The sequence below is a fragment of the Sorex fumeus genome, unplaced genomic scaffold (assembly GCF_029834395.1).
Source record: "Sorex fumeus unplaced genomic scaffold, SorFum_2.1 ptg000072l, whole genome shotgun sequence".
Lineage (NCBI taxonomy): Eukaryota > Metazoa > Chordata > Mammalia > Eulipotyphla > Soricidae > Sorex > Sorex fumeus.
In genome coordinates, this window is record NW_026606129.1 from 64,910,063 (window position 1) to 64,934,706 (window position 24,644).

General features: G+C 37.2%; 1 protein-coding gene across 2 annotated transcripts in view; it reads left to right on the top strand.

Annotated features, from left to right (window-relative positions):
• SYNPR (synaptoporin) overlaps window positions 1-24,644 on the top strand; it is a 372,090-nt gene that overhangs the window by 320,166 nt on the left and 27,280 nt on the right. For both annotated transcript variants that reach the window (XM_056129177.1, XM_056129178.1), the window contains one exon: window positions 4,971-5,169. In XM_056129177.1, the coding sequence (XP_055985152.1) occupies window positions 4,971-5,169 (199 nt within the window). The remainder of the gene's footprint in view (window positions 1-4,970; window positions 5,170-24,644) is intronic.

Consider the following 24,644-nt stretch of genomic DNA (forward strand, 5'->3'; position numbering starts at 1 on the left):
ACACAACATCTGTACAGAAAGTTTTTCCCTTGTTTAGGCTCTACATAAATGGCATTGGCTTCCCAAGTTATTACAACAGTTAAATGCATCTTATCTATAAAGCTTCTCTCTCCAAAATAATGTATTTTTCTGTTATTTAAAAGATTCATTTTGTTAAGATATGTCCATAATCACATCATTCAGATTCTGTGTGAATTCTGTATGTATTACTCAGTGATACAAAGTAACATACTCAGACTATTTTGAGATGACAAGTTCTCCCTTTGAGAATTAGTTCTTCTCCCTTTGAAGAAATAGTCCTTAGTTCAGGGATTTGCTTCCATTTCCACTCTTTCTCTTGATTTTTGTTCCAGTGTGGCTGGTAGTCTAAATACCAAGCCATAAATCATTTGTATTAATAAGCACAGAGGATTTTAGTGATTTTTTTAAGTTTGCAGATAAGCACAATTAACACAATAAGTCAGCAACAGGGAAAATGCTGACATTTAGTTAATTGCACAGAAAAAAAAATACGATTATTTGACTCTTCCTCCCCTTGGCCAAACTGCGCACAGCCTGCAGACCTTATCTTTACATGTTAACTGAGTGTGTTGTGTGAAAATCATAAATAATACTGAACAAAGCAACTGTGCAAATGTTGCAAGAGTCGGCATGACCTTTTGTTGACTTACATATTATTGTAAGAAAATATTGTAATATTATAAGAAAATTGTAGAAAAATATTGTAAGAAAGTATTGTATAGAATATTATAAGAATGCATTTCCAGTATTTATATTAAGGACAAAAATATGTTAGATGACCCACAGGAATCCACAGTCCTGGCTTCTCCATCTCATTCTGACCCTTCTCCACCTTTTCTGCCATACTCTGGTCTTCGACCCATGTTGTGTATCTCCCATGTGCTGTGCTTTCTGCTTTTGTAGGATTCTGGTTATACTCTTTTCCACATACTTTAAATAGTTTCACTAAAATTTCTATACCAGGAATGTATCTCACTTTAAATACACAAATAGTCTTTAATATAGTCACTGAGTTTATATATCCATAATCATAGTCTATTTGAGAACACTCTCTTGATTACAAAAAAAATCCTATACATTTCTTATCTGAGCACTTCATAAAAATGAGACTATAAAATGGATTGTGTCTTTTAACTCATTTTTTTTTACTTAGTATCATTTTTTAAAAAGATGTCTCTTGGTTTGCAATAGTTTTATTATTATTATCAATGCTATAGTCTCACAATTTTACAGCATGATATGCACAATCAGAGTGCTGATATCCTTCCATTGTTGTTCCTACGTCTTTTCTCACCCGTTACCCATCTCTTTGCATGTCAGACTCAGTTCAGTTGTTTTCACTGGTCATTGTCTATTCCTTTAACTTGTTTCTTTATATTCCACAAGTGAGTGAAGTCACCAGTACTTGACCTTATTTTTCTTACTCCATTTAATATGACATCTGAGTTATAATGAAACGGATGATTTTATTTTTTATAGAGTATTATCCCAATATAGACAGATATGTATACACACACAACACAACACAACACACACACACACTCACATACCCCATAATTCTTTATTGCACTCTTGTGTTGGGTCTTGGGCTGCTTACAGATCTTGACAGCTATAAATGGTCTCTAGCTTATTTCTTTTCGAATAGAGGTGTTCTGTGGGGTCATATGTTTCTGGAGATCAAATCCAGAATCTCAAATATGATTAGCACATGCTCTAGGGCTTGGAGCCATCTCCCTTGCATAGCAATGTTTTAAAAGTTTAGTCACCTTAGAGGAAGTACAGCAGTTAAAGCATTTGTCTTGCATGTGGACGATCTGGTTCAATTCCTGGCAGCCATATGGTTCTCCAAGTACTGCCAAAGGTGATCCCTGAGTGCAAAGTAATGGATGATCCCTCAGCACTGCCAGGTGTGACCACAAAATTTCCCCCAAACAAAACACATTAATAAAGTTTCCTCGATGTTTAAATATGTTTCAGTTCTTTTTCTTATAGATGAGTCATACTAATTTGTATGGATATGCCATATTTTATTCTGCATTCATTATTTGATAGACTTGTGGGTTTTTCTCTTTAACTTACCATGAATAATGCAAATATGTTGATTTCAGTAAAAGTTTTCAAATAAGACAGACTATTGTTATCATTCCTCTTGAGCCTCAGAGTGGAATTGCTAAATCATGTTATAACTTTATAATTAATCACTTAAATAACAGACTTTCCCAAAGCAGCTGCACTATTTTAAATTTCCATTGACAATGTATAAAAAAAATCTAATATTTATAATTAGAACTTATTATTCTAATATTACCTTGTTATTCCAGTACAATCTCACCAAAACTTGTCATTATAATCTTATTGTCTCTTTTATTATATCCACACAAGTGGGTGTGAAGTCATATTATATTTATATTTTTTCTTATATAAATATTCTTTTGGGAATTTATACACACTTTCATACACTAATTTTAAAATAATTTCCATGGGGAATCTTTGACCACACCACAAACTAGCTCAGGGCTGCTCTCTTTTACTTTTTTGTTCTTTGATTGGATGTTCCCCGACTCTATCCTCAGTCTCTAGCCAATGTGTAAACTACAAACCTTCTTGTCAAAAATTTGTTGATTAAATATTACAGTATCATAAGAAAAATTTGTACATTATTTGAAAATAACCTATAACCAAATTAGTATGTTGATTTGTTAAACTTTTTTATTTTCAGCATTCCTACAGAAAAGACTATTGATAAATGTTTAAATATTTTTGGCAAGAAAGCAGTCACTATAATGAAACTACAATGAATGCTTTTATTATCCTGAACTTTAATGAATATATATACTTATTTTTAACTAAAAGAAAGAGGCATCTCAGTTTTCACAGATAAAATGTTACAATTTTTTTAGGTTAACAAAAATTGCAATTTTTTTAAATAACGTGAACCCTAAATATTACTCTAAAATTACTCTCTTATAATAAGAAAAAAGACTATGCTTCTGAAAAATAAAAAACTTATGGGGAATGTACTTTCTAGCTTTGGTTGTTGACTGGATTTAAAGATCTCAATTTAGTAGTTCTGAAACGAGGCCCTAGGATATACTTTATTATCAAGACCAATGATGGTTCTAAGGCTAGGGCCTGTGAACAAAAAAAAAAATTTGTCCTCCTTTTAAGTCTCATTCTTTAGCAGAAACTGGTTAATATAAAAATTAATAAACTCAATCACTGGGATTAGTAACAGATTTAGATTCCTGGATCAGCATTTACCAGCTATATGGCTTAGGACAAGTATCTTAATCTTTCTAAACCATTTTATTTTCATCTTTAAATGGAAAGGGGGCATAAAAGTGTCTACATTATAGAGTGACCAAGAACATTAAATTAAATAATTCATGAAACAATAGCTAGCACACAAGAGATGCACAAAAGTTAGTTGCTAATATAATCATTTTACTATTACTATATATTCTAAATTATAAAAGAATATGGACAACAAATCTGTTTAAAATAAATATTTCCTAGGCATAAGTTTAAGTCAGTGGCTTTACCATAGTTGCTAATTTTCCAGAGGACACTGTCGACATCTATAAGCCTCATTCATGTCTGTTTCAAAGTGCCTCTCTGATATTTAAAGAATAAGGCATTTCTGAGGAAGTAAAATATTTTTTGAAATTTTTCATTTTTTTCAATTTTTCACACTTTGAAATATAGGTTGTCATCCACTTCACATTGTGAGCTCCTGTGCAATATAACACATTTTCCTTAGGTGTTATTTGTTGAGCAGTGAGGCTCTCTTTTTTCCAGTGAATAATTGAATCTGGATGCTATACTATTAGGATTTACTCTCTAAAACAGTTCTGAAGGTCTCATCAATTTAGGATTAATATCACTTCACAGAAATAATAGCGCCATTCAGTGGCTGGACAGAAGGCTCAAAGAGCTGGAGGATATGCAGGAGACCCTGCATATGTTTCATCCCTGGCACCACATGGGACCCAGAGCATCACAGACAGTGCTCCTTGAGCACCAATCCAAAAATAACTCCCAAGCATCACTGGGAGCTATTTTGGTCCCCCATCGCAAACAAAATAATGATGATAAAATTCTTTGCCACTAACAAATGTTTGTTCATATATCCAATTCTTATTTACTGAACGATCCGACAAATATTGGCATCTGTTTACAATGAAAAACAAGATGAGTCACCTTCACAGTCCTGGAAAGAGCAGTGGAGGCAGAAAAGCAAAAACATAGTGTAGACAGTATATCTGATGATGAAGTCTGTGAATGAAATCAAATAAGGTGGTATGATAGGAAACATATAAGGGGAAAATAGCTATTTTAGATCGTTAATCAGAAAAGGTTCTTTCAGAAGATGATATTTGAGAAGATACAAGAATGCAAAAAAGGACCCAAACAGGGAGGGAACAGGATGATTTAGAAAAAGAAAAGAATCAGTGGAAAAACCCTAGATCAGGACCATGATATGAACCTCAGTATAGACTGACGGCTCACTCATAATAGGGATTCAGGTTTGAGGTCAGATTCCCTTTCTCATTCTTTGTTCCACTCTTTTTGCTTTATAGCGACTAAGCTTTGTGAACCCTCATCAAATGAGTCCCCATCTCTATAATTTCTTTAATGAAGTGTTACATATGTGTGACATAGAAAGCTCCTGCATTGGGGCTGGAGTGATAGTACAGCTGGTAAGATGTTTGCCTTGCATGCGGTCGGCCCAGGTTCGATTACCAGCATCCCACATGGTCCCCTGAGCAATGAGTAATTCCTGAGTGCAGAACCAGGAGTCACCCCTGTGCATCACCATGTGTGACCCAAAAAGAAAAGTAAAAAACAAAAAAGCTCCTGTATCACCTCTCACATTGCTTTAGAGCATGTGGCATCTGATTTCTGTTTCATAGTATTTTTAATAGCTTTTCTTAAAACTGATTCTACAGGTTGCATCAGGTGACCTTCGAGGTCCCTACATGTGAGGGAAAAGGGCGGCAGAAGCTGGCGCTGATTGGCGACTCCTCATCTTCAGCAGAGTTCTTTGTCACTGTGGCTGTCTTCGCCTTCCTCTACTCCTTGGCTGCTACTGTCGTTTATATTTTCTTCCAGAACAAGTATCGGGAAAACAACCGAGGCCCACTCATTGTAAGTCGTTTGCTTTCTGAACCAACTCTTTCTGTCCCCTCCCATTTTGTTTTCCAGTCCTTACAAGGTTGTGAAGTGACCCATGCCCTTGAGAAAACTTTTTAAAGGGAATTACATCCTTTTTTTCACCAGAGCTCTTGTTTCTAAAATAAAACCAAGATTGTTTAAAATTCTTTTGTACCCATGCAGTAACACCAGAGTTGCTACAAACACCATTGAAATAAATTGCTAGAAGTTTTCACGAGCTCAAAGAAAGAAGAGTGAGATTTGGCACAGATTTATTTATACCGACAGCATTATGGAGGCTAACAATCGTTTTGCTTACTGGTTATTTAGACAGTGTGCCGTGCTCATTTGAAGTGTATTAGTCCCTCTGTATAAGACTACCTTGATGTAGAACCATACAGAAATAGATTTCTTTATCTGAATTCTCTCTCCTCTCTCTCCTTCTTTCTGTCTCTCTGCCACCACCACCCCTGGCCCTGGATTCCTACCAAGATTTTCCTTTTCTCAATGATTTGCACACTCTTAAATGGTAAAGCAATATAGACTGGATTGGCATATCTAGATACACACTCCTAGGGGGATATAAAAAACTCTCTGAGCGGCACATAGATATGAAAAATATTAGAAAAGTAAAAATGTGGATTTCTCAACTGTCACACATACATTTGCCTAAAATTGATCTTACTGAGAAGTACTGGTATTTGACAATATTTTGCTGTCTTTAAATTTGTTAATACATCTATACAACAACAAATAGAATTTGTGCTAATGAATGTCCCTTTGAAGAAATAAATAACATGTATTCCCCAAATATGTACAAACTAATAAAAACAATTTCATGCATGTCAAAATGTTTTCATTTAAATTTAATATTTATCAATTTATAGTATATTTACTTTTGACAGTTGTTTATTAATCATAGTTATGGTGATCACACAACTCAAAAGAAATTTTTGATACTTAAGCACTAAGTTTATAAAGTAATTTATATTTATACATATAATATTGTTACTAAGAAATCAAATGCTATGATCAATAAAATGTCTTACAGTATAAAAATTATATTTGACTCTATATGTATGAGGGAAGTATAAATGAAACTTAAGTTTAAAGGGAATGAGCATAATAGGTAATTTTTCAATAGTTAAAGGAGAATTTTTTCATAAAATTTTTAATGGGCAATAGTGTCTAAAATATTCCATTGAATTAATTTTTAAGTGCATACTATGAACACCTTTTAAAAATATTGGCACTTATTCCAGAAGTTATGTTTTTTGCAACTATAAAACTTACAATATAAGCAAAATTGTATGTAAGCTTTATGCAAGCATGAACAAGTTTTGGAAGTTATTTAAAGGTTTGTATGAGTAAAGTAAATTTTACAGATCTCTTATCTAATTTATGACTTTAGAGACGTGAATCTTAAACACATTTTGAAGAGTAACTCAGACAGAGCACTATTTATAGATTTTAAGTTTGAAAAGACTAGTGAGGAGTCATATTTTCAACTTCTTTATGAGTATCTTGCATAAAAAAGAATAATGAGCAGAACTCAAACCTATGGAGAAATTCTTTTTTTGTTTCTCAAATTGAATTTAAATATATATAATAGTCGCCTAACGGGTTCTTGCCTTCTGTACAATGCAGATAGATACACAAAAATACATTATTGTATTGATTCCAAAATTCCAACATGCACTTATTCATTCCTGGACACACAGAGATGCTCTGACAGAATTTTCAAGACGGAGATCACAGAGCTTCATGAGAGGAGCTGACTCAGTTCGTTTGCTCATAAAGTTTATTTTGTTATATAAAACTACTTTCTTCTTATGTGAAATAATCTTGTGAAGGCACACTGTTTCATCTCTGAGTAAATAGCCTCTCCCTTCAAGCAGGATATAATGAAATCCTGAATTGCGTACTACACCGGGTAGGTTTTGTTTTATTACATTGTGTAAGAATGGGAGGGGTGGGGAAAATATTTCTAGTAGTGAAAAAGAAAAGGCTCCTTGATGGAACTTCTGCGATATTAAAAACTGATGTACTCATTACTTAGAAGATCAAAGTTAATTTTAAAATGATCCCTGAGCCCTAAGAGTCACAGAAGCAGAACGAATGTCGAGGAACAGCAGAATACCTTGGTAGCTTGTGGGGGCAAGCCTAGTCAATTCAAATGGCACCACAAGGAGGCAGTGATGGAGGGAGGCAAGTGAGCTCTTGTACCTGTCCTTGATTGTAAAGAACTTCTTTAAGCAAATCCAAAGCATGAACACAATCTCAAAAAGATGCTTCATACCTAAGCAGACTTTTAAGTATTAAAAAAATATTTGCTCATCAACAGTAATTGTACTAGTTTAAAAAAAAGTATTCATAATGATTGATCACCATTACTTGGACAACTCTGTTCGTGTTACCATCTATTCTATGTTCTAATTCTGATTTTTCCAAAACATTTCCATTTGTTCCATAATTTGTCAATTTCTTCCAAGCCATAAAGGTAAAGGTAAAGGCCCTCCTGTTGTTCATCGATTTGCTCGAGCGGGCCCAGTAACGTCTCCATTGGAGATTTTGTTGTTACTGTGTCTGGTATATTGAATACATCACAAGTGGCTTGCCAGGCTCTGCCGTGTGGGCGAGATACTCTCGGCAGCTTGCCGGGCTCTCGGAGAGGGGCGGAGGAATCGAACTCGGGTCGGCCATGTTGGCTGCGTGCAAGGCAAACGCCCTACCGCTGTGATATCGCTCCAGCCCTTAGCACAGCGGTAGGGCGTTTGCCTTGCACACAGCCAACATGGCCGATCCGAGTTCCAAACCATAAATAAAATAGACTTTTAATCTATTAAAATACCATATTATGATGACATGAACTAATTCAAGCCATCTAAAGAAGTTGGGTGTTTTTTCTAAGCTAGTGAAGATCCAAAAATTAACAATTTCCTATTTCTAATGTCCTCAAAATGTATTATTAGACACTGTGCCAGAATAGCCTCAGAGTGCAGAAAATTAACAAAGATACATATTGGCAACGGTTTGAGTAATTTCAATGACCTAGACTGGTGTTCACTGGGGTTCTAACTTTTTTAGAGCTTATTTAATGCTCATGACAACTGTGATTTATTCTATCATTATCATTTCTAGCTGAGGAAAGGGAAACTCAGGTTGTTAAAATCTCCTAGGTCACATCACTTACAATCAGAAGGTAATTTTCAAGTTCCTGATAGACCGTGTATATGAAATTAAAGGGGTGCAAATTGGGTAAGTGATTATACTACTAGACAACTCCTATATGGTCTCACTTTGAAAATAAAGAAACGCAACCTTCTAGATCCCAGAACTTTCAGATTATTTAACTTTCATAGAACATATTTTTATTAACCTCCAAACTCCATTTGAAGTTAAGGAATTGGTCATTGATCCATGTCTATAACAACTAAAAGTTCTGCCTGTGCTGAGTTGATCCTATTGCTATGGAAGATGTCAGTGATTGAAAACAAGGTTTAAAAATGCCCAGGATCAATATATATCATAAATCATAGGTTAGAAGGACTGAGTTCTATACATTTGCAAGCAGTTGTAAGAAGTTTTGACAGACTAAGGACAAGCTTATCAATGGATACTTAAATTTTTTCTTTTTATTTTACTGGCTATGCTTGGTATAATTGTACACCTTTAAGTGAAAATGAGATCTGAATGTCTTTAGAAGTAACATAATGATGGTGAATGAGAAAATGTGAGAAAAATGGGGATAAAGAAATCAGCCAGCTACTTCATGTTACTACAGTAAGTGCCTTCCTATGTAGATGAATAAATATCATTTCTCAGAAAGCAGAAATGGCTATTTAAATGGTGCGTGATTGTGGAATTGAAATGTCACAACTGGTTATATCATTTTGTCATATTCCTCAGTGTATAGTTCAAAAGACAATCTCCTGCCTTGATTTCTGTGGCAGGATATTCTGAGCCTTTTTCTGATCTCCTGTCAAATAGTGACAGTTAAGGCATTCAGATTTTTTCATTAATATAAAGTAGATATAAAAGATAACTTATGGGGCTGACAGAGTGACCACGAATGAGTATACACCAGCCCATATTTGATAAATCTATGTCAAAAGAAGTTGAGTTAAGTTAACTACTCTAGGTGTTAAGAAGAATCAGTGAACACTTTGAGATTGTTGTGAAAGGAAAGAGTAATAAAGGAAATCAGATTGACCAAAATTGGTTTATGGGACTAGATACTGTTCACCCACTGCAAAAAGCAGTGCAATTAGAATTCCAATGTTTTCTGCCATGTTCATTCCGAATGTTTCATATTCCCCACCTACTTCAACGCGATCCTAAGCAATTACAATCAGTTTCATTCTACGGAATCAATTTTGCTCCTTTTTTATTGACCATCAGGCATTGGAGAATGAATCCCCAAGATATCCTTGCTTGTTTCCAGAGAAGTAGTTAATGGTATGAGATATCCTTGCTTGTTTTCAGAGAAGTAGTTAATGGTAGCTCATACTCAAACTCTAAGTCCAATAGACCTAAGAGAAGTGAGTTAGCCAGAAAGTTCTGCATTTTATTCCCTGTATGGTCTATTATATAACAGTTAGGAGCCTGTAACTTCTTTAGAATAAAGTTAATAAATATGTCATAGATCTTCTGAAAGGAGAGGTATGCAAAGTGATTTGCACTGGAAAAATTACACAGTAAGTGATATGTTTATGGTAAGGAATTACAGCACAATTATTGTTATATTATTTTTATAATTCTTTTCCCCATTACTCTTTAGTAACTCAGTAAAATTACTTTATTAGCTTAATAGTAGCTCAATAGAGGGAAGACAAAAGTACTTTCACTTACATAAATGTGAAATTCATCACAATTCTACTTTTTTGAGCACATATATCTATATCCAGACATCTTATTTCCAAGGGATAACAAATGGGTCTGGACCTAACCTTATAAGTAAAGTAAAGTAAAGTAAAGTAAAGGCCCTCCCGTTGATCATCAATTTGCTCGAGCGGGCCCAGTAACGTCTCCATTGGAGACTTCGTTGTTACTGTGTCTGGCATATCAAATACGTCACGGGGAGCTTGCCAGGCCCTGCTGTGTGGGCGAGATACTCTCGGTACCTTGCCGGGCTCTCCGAGAGGGGCGGAGGAATTGAACTTGGGTCGGCCATGTTGGCTGCGTGCAAGGCAAACGCCCTACCGCTGTGCTATGGGTTCCCTCAGGATAGCTGGCGCTCTCGCACGACCACCCACGCAGTTTTATCCGGTAAAGCGAATGATTAGAGGTCTTGGGGCCGAAACCTAACCTTTTATGAAGAGTTTTACTCAAGATTACTTTTAAAAATCACATTTACACACTCAGACATCAAAATTCTTCAACCTGGAATTTCACTCCAGTAAATTACCAGAAAGGTGGATTTTTAATTCCCCAAATAAAAAATGCTTTAATTTTCAAGTCAGAGCTAATGCCAGAACTAAGAGGAACACAGGTTTTTCCTATGGGAATCCATCACAATGTCAGATTTGCAAAAGATCTACATTAGTTCTAAACTATCAGCTAGATCTTTGCTGTACTGTAACCAGAAGTGAATGTCAGAGTTTGCAATCTGATCTGAGTTAGAACCTGCTGAGAAAATGTTCTTTTCTTCTCCTTTGTTGTTCCTTCCTCTTTCCTCTTGTCTTTTCCCCTCCCCTCTTTCCCTTCCTTTGTCTCCCTTCTCTCTCACCTTCTGTTATATTGCTCCCACTTCGTATCTAAGTGCACTTCATTACGGTAGTATCTCCCACAGGCCAAGCAGAAGTATATATGTGGATGAATTAAAAGCATCCATTCAGGTGAGGAAGATTGTTTAGTAATTCTGGCTCTCCTAGAAAATTATCTGCGAGAGGGCTTTCATAATCTAGAGGAAAAAACATAACTCTGCCTACAAATCAAAACTCCTCCTTCTCAGGTTCTAGTGAGCTAATAACATTAAAACAAGCGTGTCCATTTGGCAGAGTAGAAAGAAAAGAGGAGATAGGCTTGAATTTTTGTCCTTGATATGATATATTGGATGCTGAAAGTAAAGCATCATTTAAAGCCCCCAAGGTATGTAGTATGAAACTTGTCAGTGGCAGACTTGCCTTTCAGAGTCTGACACTGTGTGTTGTAATGTGTGGGTCTATTTCCAACCTCCTTAGTATTTGAGACAATATGAGTTATTACAAAAAAGCATATGAAACTAACCTTAAATGAACTCTTATCTAGACTCTAACCCATTTTACATCAACAAATACATTTTCCAGAATTAGTAGCACAGATAAATACAAGATAGATAAATTAATCTATTTAAAATAGTAGCACTGTTCGTAGCACTGTCCTCCCGTTGTTCATCGATTTGCTCAAACGGGCACTAGTAACGTTTCCATGATGAGACTTGTTTTTACTGTTTTTGGCATATCAAATATGCCACGGGGAGCTTGCCAGGCTCTGCCATGCAGGAGGGATAGTCTGGTAGCTTGCTGGGTTCTCCGAGAGGGAGAGAGGAATATCGCTGGAGCAGTAGCACAATGGGTAGGGCGTTTGCCTTGCATGCAGCTGACCTGGGTTTATAGTCCTCCCTCTCTCTTGGAGAGCCCAGCAAGCTACCGAGAGTATCCCAACTGCACGGCAGAGTCTGGCAAGCTCCCTGTGGCATATTCAATATGCCAAAAACAGTAACAACAAGTCTCACAATGGAGACGTTACTGGTTCCCCTCTCAAGGAAATCGATCATCAAAGGGATTACAGTGCTATTTAAAATACTCCAAGATAATGTTTACACATAGTTGATCACATTTTTACATCCTCATATTTTTCCCAGCCTCTTATGATAAGCAGTTTCTTAATTACAATTTAAATGAGGATTTGTTCTGTCTGTAATTGGTACCGTGCTCTTTCATTTAACTAGTGAAACAAAGCCATAGCCCAGTAACCTTAATAAAGGCAGAGAACTGCATATGGGATTCGTGTGATTCTTCAGGCGCCCAGAGCTCTTCTCAGTCTTTGTTAGAGCAGGTGTCTTGAGAGTTACAGAGGGTTACTCGAATACCATTGATCAAGTTTCCTTACATTCAGGGTTAGAAAAATCAGCTTCTAGTGGAAACTTGGCAAAGCCTTCGAGATTTCTTTGCTGTGTATTTCTCTTTTGTATTTAAAATAACATGAAATGTGAAATGCATGTACTCTGCCCAGCACTCCCAGAGGTGGATTTTAACCGTGGTGTGAATGTGTGTGTGTGTGTTTGTATGTGTGTGTGTGTGTGTGTGTGTGTTGGGGGAGGTGCATTTTGCAGTGGTTGGTCACAAATCTAGTGGTGGAAACCAGGGATGCTGCTGAGCACCCTACAGTGTTCAGGATAGCTCACAACAAAGAAATAACCTGCTGAAAGGTCAGTTTACTGAGGCACAGAGTCCCCGATATCAGTAGTCAGCAGCTACAGAGCACCAACTGTGTAACCAGGTTCTGCACAGTATTTTTCGCATCTTCATTTTTAAATCCTTACATTAACTTTTTGAGTTAGATCTTTTAATTCCCATTTATAAACTACGGAAACTGAGATTGAAGAAGTCGTAAGAGACTTGCCCTAGGTCACTCATCCCAGAGGCATTAAGATCTATCTAAATTCAACTCAGAAGTTCCTCCATTTTATCTGAATTATTTCACTCTTGGAGAAATCTGCTTCTCACTGTGCTCATTTCTCTTGGCTTATCAACCTCACTGCTGGCGTTTGGTTACCAGTTAATTGGAAGAACCCTCTTCTTCTAATTAACTGATTGACCAGAGAGTAAAATGGTGCCAGCACCAATTCTTTAAGGATGTAAGGCCAAGACTCAGAGAGTATAAAACCCAGCTCCCGGAAGAGAACAGCGCAGAGTCTCCTGCCCCTGTGCCTGGCTGTCGTCGCCGGGGCCCCTTGGAGGGGAGCGGGTTGAGTTTTCCTCCCCATCCCAACCAGGGCTCCAGCAGCCGAAGACCTCCAGAACCAGCCACCACCATACTGAGACCACTCTCTGCATACATGAAGGTACCGGCAGAGGAACAAAGGCACGCGGATCCCGGGGCTGAGATCTCCAAGCCTACTCGGATCAGGGCTGAGCATCCTCCACCCAGATCCTCCAAATTCCAGTAGGCAGGGGTCACACCCACCAGCTGGCCCCCTGGCGCCATGTAATCCCATCAGCAGCCAAGACTCAGAGACTATAAAATCCAGCTCCTGGAAGTGTGTGGCCGCATTCACGGCCGCGTGACATCTTATCATCTCATTCCTACTTTGGACAAACTGGCAGGCTACCGAATGTAACCTGCCCACCCGGCAGAGTCTGGCAAACTCCCCGTGGCGTACCCAATATGCCAAATACCAGTGACAATGAAAGGTCTCATTCTCCTAACTCTGAAAGAGCCTTGAATATGGCACTTTTTTTTTTTAAAGTCTCAGGGCTAGGACGAAGGAGACGTTACTGGGACCTGCTCGAGGCAATCGACGAATAACAGGATGGTTGTGATTGTGATTGTGATTGAGTTCATTTGAATATTCCAAAGAACTTGGGACACAAAATTAAATTGAGGATTTAAATTCATGTTCATTGAGACCACCCCTTCATCCATTTGGTATCAAGTTGACAAGAAAGGAGACAAAAATATCTTCCTGTTCAACTAATAGCCATCACAATGTTTTAATAATAATTTGTCTTGTGTTGATTCTTCCTTACGATACTCTCAGATACTACTGGGTCTTTTTTTTATTCTATCAAAGAAAATTTAATACCATCCTTGCATTTTCATTACAAGACTTGGCTCTCTTTTTCCTGTTTAAGCCATCCTAGTTCCTAGGTACTATGCTGTGCATCAAACTCACATAACAGAATAAGACCTACCTCTTGCCTCAAGTTGCATTCTTTATTCTTATTACCCTAAACATAAAATCTGTGATGGGTACAAAGTAATAGTCAGTGGTTAAGAATTAAAAATATAATAATAATAAATGAGGCTTTGTATAGACTACACGAGTCCAAATCTCAACACCAAAATCTCTCAAATGTGTGATTTGCCTTAACTTTCCTCTCTGTGCTTTATGTCTTCACCTGTAAAGTAGTGATAATATTCTTAGCCTATAAAGCTATTGGTCAGATTAAATGAACCATTATATGTTAAGTAGTTGGATCATCATCAGGAGATCCTTAATGTAAGCTATAATTTTCATCAGCCTTATATTATTATCTGCCCTGAATGTCCTACTGTGCTTTTTAATGAAGCTTGTTCTTTGGGATCTCAATGGACTCAAATGGCTAAAAAACAAGTGGATATATACAAACTCCACTGACTTCCATTTTCAGAAATGCTTTGGGAGGTTTCTTCATACACTGTTAGCATCAAAAAACTCATATTTTTTAAATTTTTAGTCTTCAAATGCAGCATAAGCAGCTGCCACTGCAGATAAAATGCAACTAGCCCTGTGATAAGAGTACCACACTCTTCCCCATCACCAGGTTCCCTTTCTTTAGTTCTTCTGTTCCCATCATGTCATACAGATCTCATCCTTCAGGGTAAGAGGTGAAACAACACAACTCCAGTAAATTAATCAAGCCCCAGAGAAAAGGAACCTGAATCCCTCATAGGTTTTTATCAGATCTGAAAATAGCACAGAGTGACGAACACAACTGTATAAAGGGGAGACTTGGAGATTTCATTATTTGGAGGCATTCTACTAAGAAACTACATTTGAAATTCATCCTCACCTTATCATTTTTGAAGTAATGAAATCCCCAGCTCACTTCCATGATGGTAAAAATTATCCTTACTCTTTATTGAGTTTGATTCCAGAACAAGAGTTCACATAAACAGCTTTGGATCTGCCAGTGCTTCTCAACAGTTTAAAAATGCCTTGCCCTAATGCCGACAGTTCATTAAACTTTTAAATACTCAGCATAAAATCCAGAGCTTGGAGGGTTTTTTTTTTGCAACCATCTTACCCTTTCTCCCAGCTGAGCACCTACATTTACATTAATTATTAGCAAGAACCCAATCAAATTCGCAGAGCCACACAAGGAAATGCTTCAAAATTTGCTCTGGGAACAAAGGAAATGACTTCAGGCTTGGATCCCTTGTGAAAATGCAGTTATTTAAAATGCTTATGAGCTTGACCAACATGTTATTGTGCATTTATCCAACTGCCTATCTATTTTAGACTACAGCTCTGCATCTGTCTCCATGTTATTCTGAATGTCTAATAATCACCTTCACATAAATACTGTATCAAGAAATAAACAACTAAGTTGAAACTGCATAAGGTTTTTTTTGTAGACCACTGGAATTATTAAGAAATTGAATAGTCATAATTATGATCAGAAAGGATATTAAAATTCTAAACAATTACAGGATACCTCCTCAAAATAATAAATTAATTCAATAGAAAAAACAACCTAGAAAAAATGCAGGGGAGATAAGAAAATAGACTAACATGTCATTGTCTGAACTACCACTTACACTTGAGCACTTTCCCCAAAAGAGAAAAAAATTTTAAATAGAAGTTATCTTGTGTAGTTTTCCAATACATACAAGACAAATGTTATCATGCCCATTTTACAAATAGTGAGTCACTTTAGTATTTTTTAGTCATGCATGATGACTGAGATTCCAAAACTTATTCTTAACAACAGTCACTGTATTGCCATCACTGTTTTGCTTTAAAGCATTGAAAATGAATGGGAACTTCAAGGCATGAACTATATATTCATTGTATCAGTGACAGAAATATTATATAGGAATCAACAGGAAAGACCATGTGTTATTGACTTGGGAGGACAAAGCAGTCTTAAGAAGCTCTGAGACTGTACTGGAAGGAAGGAAGGAAGGAAGGAAGGAAGGAAGGAAGGAAGGAAGGAAGGAAGGAAGGAAGGAAGGAAGGAAGACAACACTGGTGGAGGGTGTAGTGCTGGAATGTTCCATGCATGAAACCCTACCATCAACAGTAGTGTAAATACTTTCCTTTAAATATTGTAAATATGTACTGCCACTGTCCTCCCGTTGTTCGTCGATTTGCTCAAGCAGGCCCAGTAACATTGTGAGACTTGTTACTGTTTGGCATATCGAATACGCCACGGGGAGCTTGCCAGGCTGTGCCGTGTGGGCGAGATACTCTTGGTAGCTTGCCAGGCTCTCCAAGAAGGGTGAAGGAATCGAACTTGGGTCGGTCGAGTAGGCCATGGGCAAGGCAAACGCCCTACCAGGTGTGCTATCGTAAATACTGCAAATAGTGCCTTAAATGTTTTTAAAAATGAAAACAGGCTTCAGGAGTTCATAAAATATCCATAAGACTAGAAACTAGATGGTTAGAAGGTAAGGCTTTCTGACTAGGGAAATGGCTCTAACAGAGTAGGGCTGGTAGGAGTAATTACAAAGTGGGAACTTTTTAAAAATGCATCTACTTCCACTTGGGGGGAGATCAGTGAACAACCTCCAACTCACAGTCTAGCTCAGTCTATTTTGTCTCCTCACTCTGCTAACAGAAAAACGGTAAAATGACTCAAGCTAGGCAAGAAAGAATTATGTTGAGGGTCATCATCCCAGAATGTGTAAAGGAAAAGTCTAAGGAAGAAAGGGAATCCTTAAAGATAGTACAGCAGGCAGGGCAATTATTTTGCCCATGGTCAACTGGCTTTAGTCTTTGTTATCCCACATAGTCCCCTGAGCACTGCCAGGTATGTTTTCCAGCCTTTCACTCTGAACCTGCATTTATCTTATGAGTATAAGTGTGTTCCCTATAAACCAAAAATAGATGGATTTTGTTTCCTTATCCAGCTGCCACTCAATGCCTTTTGATGAGAAAGTTAAATCCATTGACATTCAGCAGGATTATTGATATGTAGGACTGTGTTACCATATTTTGGTGTGGGATTTAGTTGTTTTTGCAGATAGACATTTGCTTTTTATTTACAGCCTTTCAGTAATTCTTGAAGTTTGGTTTAGTTATAGCAAATGTACCAATTCTTGCTTGTCTGAGAATATTATTATTCCTTCCTCAAATCTAAATGAGAGCTTTTCAGGATAGTGGACTCTAGGTTGAAAGCTTTTTTATTCAGTGATTTGAATCTGTCATTCCTCTCTTTTTTTGCTTGTGTACTTCATAGGGGGAACTGTTGTTATTATTATGTTAATTCTTTTGTATTTGAAATGTTTCTTCTCTCTTGATGTTCTAGGTCGGAGTGCAGTGGTGTTTACAATTAATTGATCACAGACAGTTACACCTCCGTATCCCACTGAAATACCGTTTCCCGATAATGGAAATTGTTTGAACAACAGAAGCATACACAATTGTCTATTAGTATAAATAACTAATAAAATCAATATTTAGGTAATGAGGAATCTAAAGTTCCATTGCCAGTAGTCACAAAATTCCAGAAATTATAGGTCAACGAAAGAACTCAGCTGCACTGGCAAACACAGGCAAACGTTCAGGCAAATCCTCAGGTCTAAAAATTTTTGAGCCTGGTTAAGGAAGATCTCAAATCTACACTCCTATCACTGTACTCTGCTTGCCTTTAACATTGGCAGTATTCTTTACTCGCACTCAGTAAGTGAAATTCAATACAAGTAGCTGCCTCTCTGGTCACACATAACAGGGGTGGGGGTGGATATAGAAATATCACATGATGATTCTTTAAAAATTAATGAAATACTTTATAAATTTTATCCTGGGGTATGCCTGCAGTTCTATATGTGGCAAACGAGAAGTTGGTGAGGAATGAAGATCAGTACATGTCATTCCTTACCTGACCTACTGGAATTGACTCCGGAGAACTTAAATTTGGTGGTCCTTATAAATCCCCAGTTAAGTCAATATCTTACCACTATTGTTCCTTGATTTTTCATCCATATAATGTCAGTTGTTGATCAGGATTAAAAGGAGAGAGACAGAAGGGGGTGAGCGTACAGCAAACTTCATAGGACTGATACTCCTGATTGGAAGATCCAGCTGCTATGGAGACCAATATACACTTTAAGAAACCCTTATGATTTAAGTATTGGCATGACTAGAAGGAATGACTAGAAGGTTGAGGGACAGTTGAAAGAAGATAATTGGTTCATATAGGTTATATTTATGCCAGTTCTCAATGGAGTGGTGTCCTATATCCTGCCAGTCTTCCCACTGTTACTCCAAATCAGCTGTATTTAAACCATTGACCTTCTGTGGTTTTGTAGATACAACGAAACCTTACTCCAGCATTCAAAGTCTTCCTAACCAATAAGACTTCAACAATTTTTTGAGATATCTCCTTCATATCTCAATTTTTTGAGATATCTCCTTCTCCTCCAACCCCTGTTTTAGCCAGGCTGAACAACTTACCACTCCCTAAACAAGCTGCATATGTTCCAAATTCCCTGTGGGCTACCAGACCTCCTAATCTCCCCCACTCAGTTCAGTACACTTTATTCTAATCCTCAAAGGTGCATCTCAAATGCTCTGCTCTGTCCATAAAGTACATCTCTCGCTGCCTTCTGCATATTTATTCACATAAACACATAGAGATATGTGTTCTCCCTTTTCAAACCTCCAAGATGCTTTGTACTTCAATTTGATGCAGTTTTGTCTGATTTACCCACAAAACTTAAATATTTGAAAGACAAGAACTGTTTGTAAGACAATTTAGTTTCCAAAAGTAAAAAAAAAATTATTATTTTTTTTTTGCTTTTTGGGTCACACCCAGCAATGCACAGGGGTTACTCCTGGCTCTTGCACTCAGGAATTACTCCTGGCAGTGCTTGGAGGATCACATGGGATGCTAGAAGTCAAACTTGGGTGTGACCATCGGCAGGGAAATGCCCTACCCATTGTACTATCACTGCGGCCCCAAAGTAAAAAATTAACATCTATTCAAGCTGATCACCAAGGATAGAGTCTATTACAATCATTCATTGAATGCACACTTGTTAAGTTCTTATAGTATGCCAGCAATTGTGATTAGCACTAGCTATACATTGTCAATATATAGTAAGAGAAATACAGGGAGAACATACAAAGTATTAAATATCATATAGATGATGTACTTTGCTTTTCTAAAGTTGAGTCTATTGCTACTGAAGATATTCTTTGGGACAACTATACTTTAAGCATCAGGATTTTTAAAATTCTAATACGCATCATTGTTTTTAAGTCACTGCCTTCTCTAAGAAACTCAAATTTGTTATTCAAAATGTTAGAGCTTAATTTTTCATAAATGTTATTTACAACATACTGGGAATCTTCCCAAATGATAGATTTAAAAGAATTTCCTCTATACATCTTGTTCCTTATTAATAATTTTGAAATAAGGAAAAACACATTTAATACACATTTGATAAAAATATGCGCATCATCCAGTCTCTGTTTCCATTTTTAAAGGTGAAATTTAACTTTACTTTATACTTTTCACTATAAGAGATACTCATAATTTTGCTTCACTAACCTAATTTCAAATTTATAAGTTTCCAAAGCATTATTTAATAGATAATTTATGCTTACCTAAAATTTTCTTATTTGAGGAAGTTACTTGGTAAATGTGTAATTGGAAAACAAAAAATATATATATTATATATAATTTTTTCTTGAGAATTGGAGTATTTTGTGTATTTTTTAAAATTTTGTATAAACAGATAAATCTAGATAATATTTCATACTTAGGGAAGATGTGCTCTGTCATTGAGCCACATGCCCAGCACAATAATTGCTCTTAATGATTCCTCTTAAAGGTTTCTATATGGCTTTCCCAGAGTGATTTGGTGATAGACTATTTTCAAAATTCAGATAATTTTCAAATGCTTATTAAAGAGAAATCTCTTTTTATTATGCCTAATAAAACTATTTCATAAAGGCTATATATTCTTTCTTACATAAATTTCGATTCCTGGGTTGAGTGGAAATTCTTTCAACGTACTTCTCTAAAACAAATGAACTTTTATTGAAAGAAAATAAATTCCTGATAACCTAGCTCAGAGCACATAACTACTTTTTCTCTTCTCTGCATATCTTATCAGTTTCCTCATTAGAAAACTGAACTCTTTGTTGGTAGAATTGATCCTATTATATCCAAGAATTAGCAAAAGATGAGTCCAACACAGAGCAGAAATTCAGTTTGCTTGTTTGCTTAAAGGATTGGACCCCAACCTACAATTTCCGTAGCTCCAATAGAGCAATGTACATAGCTTTTCCACTAGAACTCCAGTCTATTCATTCACTTAAACCAGTCATACATTGCCTGAGAGTTCTTCCTGCTACCATATGTCTTAGATAACAAATGAAGTAGTATTTTCAATGGCAACTGCACTCAAAATCTTTTGGGTTGATTCTTAACTACATGAGAGCTTGTTTGAAGGTTCTAGCAGGGGAGTGCAACTACCCCTATATCCTTACCAAAGACTGGTCGTCTCTATTTGGGAAAGGTCGTCCTCTTCGACGAAGAGCACAGCTTCCAGAGGGATGCACATGGAGCAGTGAGGGAGGAAGGGGACACCCGCCTAGCCAGCCAGATCAGCCAAATCAACCCTGGAGATCTATGGGGTGACAGAGGTTACAGCCAGATCACTAGCACAGCAGGTAGGGCATTTGCCTTGCACGTGGCCTATGCAGCTGACAGCCCTAGTTTGATTCCTCCACCCCTCTTGCAGAGCCCAACAAGCTACCGAGAGTATCTCGCCTGCACGGCAAACCTGGCAAGCTACCTAGTGATGTATTCAACACGCCAAACACAGTAACAAATCTCATGATGGAGATGTTACTGGGCCCACTTGAACAAATCAATGAACAACAGGAGGACAGTGTTGCAGTGCTTAACTACATATTCAACAAAATTGCTGTTAACAGACCTTCATCTTTTATTTGTGTGGTCTTTTTGTTTGGTTTGGGTTTTGGTTGCTTGCTTTTTTAAGAAATCAAATTCCACTTCTAACCGTGAATTACTTTGATATGCCCTCTTAACTACCTCTTTTGCCATGAGATTATTTGAAGCTCTCTATCGTGTCTTAAGCATTATTTTTACAACAAAAATTAATGTCTGCTGACTTTGAGTAAGTAAGACATAATTCATAATACTTTGAGTAAGACATTGTCACCTAAGCCTGCTGCTCTCCATCCTCTTTTGTCCTCTCATTCAAGAGTTTATCTCTCTAAAACAGAAATACTTTGCTTTTACAAAGCTGTTGAATTATGAGAAAAAGTCACAAGTTAAATGCTAATACTTTTGTTTAGAAATGCTGAATCTTTTAGGGCTGGAGCGATAGCACAGCGGCAGGGCATTTGCCTTGCACGCGGCCAACATGGCCGACCCAAGTTCGATTCCTCCACCCCTCTCGGAGAGCCCGGCAAGCTACCGAGAGTATCTCGCCCACACAGCAGAGCCTGGCAAGCTCCCCGTGATGTATTCGATATGCCAGACACAGTAACAACAAAGGCTCCAATGGAGACGTTACTGGGCCCGCTTGAGCAAATCGTCGAACAACGGGAGGGCCTTTACCTTTTTACTGGTTTATGAAAGTGGAAAGTTGGAACCCATTTTATCCCATCTAAAAATTAAACAACTACTAAGTAGAAATGAAGGAATAGATTTAAATTAGAATGGTTATATTAAATTAGCCCAAATCAGAGTAGGTTTCACTCCAGGAGTGGTATGAGAGAAATGGTGTACTTATAAAAATTTGATATTCTGCTGTCTTTATGCATATTCACTTTTTGAACTTAGACCTCCCAGAGCTTCCAAAGACTGGTTACACATTTCTAATAAGTGTTGGAAATGGGGCACTTCCTGAATTAATTGAAGGAGGGAGGCATTATTTTTTTTAAGAGTAGCGGTGACATTAAAACAAAGAAGCAGCTTTTCTTTTGGTTTTGTAACTGAGATTCAAGAGTCTGGGAATAAAATACAGATCTGAGAGCGAACAAAGAAATCATGGCTTGACACTTAAGGGGACAAATGGTCCATCAAGGGAAAATTTGTGTTATTAAATGCAATCTCCAAATAACCATAAGTGGTGTTTTGTGCAGTTACTGGGAATATTTATTTTGGAAACAGTATCGAGTTTCTGGGAATTTCCAGAAGATTCAGTAACCCAAAGCCTGAGGTTACAAATTGAATCATGTTCCAATGCAGAGGCTTCAAGATTTATTTGGTTACTTCTTCCTTCTCAGGGCACTCCCTGGAAAATGGCTTTTTTCAAGCAAATAAACAGAAGGTGTACCCAAGGCCAAGACTATTCTCTGGTTTATTCCAGTGCCTCTACCTCTTTTTAGGAGAGATATTGCCTACTTTTGGAAACACCGATCTGATGTCTAATGGGTGGAATGATATACAGGTCAACCCAAACCAACCAGGTATGGGGGAAATTGGGAATAAGCTCAAACTGAGAACATAATCACCCCATTTATTCTCCATGTTTGTCCCCTCAGGGGACTCTGCTCTGTATGGTTTCATTAGACAGAGTCTATGAAGGAAAGATGTGGGGACTGTTGAAAGGCTGATTATTTACTGCTCACCTTCCCACCTTCGAAATAAAAATGAACCATTTCACCCCACGCAGTTCCTGAATCTTGAAGTAAGAACACAGATAAAATAATTATTAACATATTTGAAATCTGACTTTTAGTGCCAAGAGAATAGAGGCCCTTGCAATAAAGACCCAGAGAAGTCATTTGCCCAAGGTCACACAGCTCCTTCACAGAAGGTTTCCTTGCCGCTTACTATGACCAAGACCAGATCAGGAAGAAAAGCCAACAGTGCATCAGGCATATCTTGCCTGCTGTTAACCCTGATGTCCATTATTCCACGTCAACGTGATCAAGGCAGAATCTGTGTGACAAGAATATGTATCGGCTGTGCATGAATTTTCTTGTGCTTATTTACATCAAAACAATAGCCAACTTAAGAACCAGATGCCTCTGCCAAAACTGGGACAGATGTAACTATACTTGTCAAGAACATTTACTTCCAATATGTACTGAGTTTTGTGCTACCAGGTGGGTTCATCAATTAGTTGATGAAGCCTTTAGTTGTGAATGTCAAGGCTTCTCTTTTATTTTTTATTTTCCATTTTAGAAATTGGGCCTTTTTCTCTCCCTGCTGTGGATGATGAATCTAAAATATTTATGTGGCTTTATAATGACTATTTAGCATCTCATGCACCTGATATTTGCCAAAGTGCTTGACAATTCTTGCTTATTAACAGGAAAATAACGGCTTGAAAATCTGTGTTGTGATATTTAGGGAGGAAACCCCTTTGGGGTTACATAAAATGTTTCTGAAAAATATTTTGGGGCCAATGATTCACAGGGAGATTCACTAGCCAAATTCTATATGGAGACTCAAACTTCAGCTTCCCCCTAGTTTATCTTGCTTTGTTCAAAGAACTCTGAAGGGTGGCATATTTTTCATTGATTTCACTCATCAAGAATTTATTAACTATTGACTATGTATTGAGAATAAAGAATTAATAAGACTGTGCCCAAGACTGGATCTGGTGCTTCTCCCACTATGCATTGAATTTTATCTCAGTTGAACTAGTGGGAGTAGAGAGGATAGCAGTATGAAGTCTGGAAAATATTGAAAACAATTTGGGGCTGGAGCGATAGCACAGCGGGTAGGGCATCTGCCTTGCACGCAGCCAACATGGCCGACCCGAGTTCGATTCCTCCGCCCCTCTTGGAGAGCCCGGCAAGCTACCGAGAGTATTCGATATGCCAGACACAGTAACAACAAAGTCTCCAATGGAGACGTTACTGGGCCCACTCGAGCAAATCGATGATCAACGGGAGGGCCTTACTTTTAATTTTGGTTATTTGCAGGTATGTAAAATCTTAGAGGTATGTAAATAGCAAAAATTATTTACAACTTGTTCAGTGGTTATTTACATAGCTGTAGTCTCCTTTGAACAGGGTGCTACAGGTATGTGGCATTAGAAACAAGAGATGCTGCCAAACAATCCTAAGATCCACAGGCCAAACAATAATTCAATCTAAAACGCTTTTAATGCAGAGGTGGAAGAAACCCATTATCAATCTTATATTTCTGTCTCATAATTTATTATTAGTTATATATTATCCTCCTCAATCATACTGTTAAATACTTGAATATAGTGACAATTTCTCATATTTATTTCTATCCCATCACCTAACACACATAACATAAAATTCAGTTTATCTTGTTGAATAAATTAATAAATATGATGGTTTTGTTTAGTTTTGTTTTGTTTTGGAGGTTTTACCCAACTGTGTTTACTCCTGGCTCTGTGGTCAGGGATCACTTCTGGTGGTGCACAGTGGATCATATGCCACGGCAGGGAATAGAATCTAGTAGAATGCACTCAAGGCAAGCTCCTTATCTGCTGTACTGTCTGTCTGGTCTCACAAAGATGATTTATATCCCAAGAAACCCATGATTTCAAAAATTAAGAATAATTATATGGGCAATTTAGGTAAAAACTGT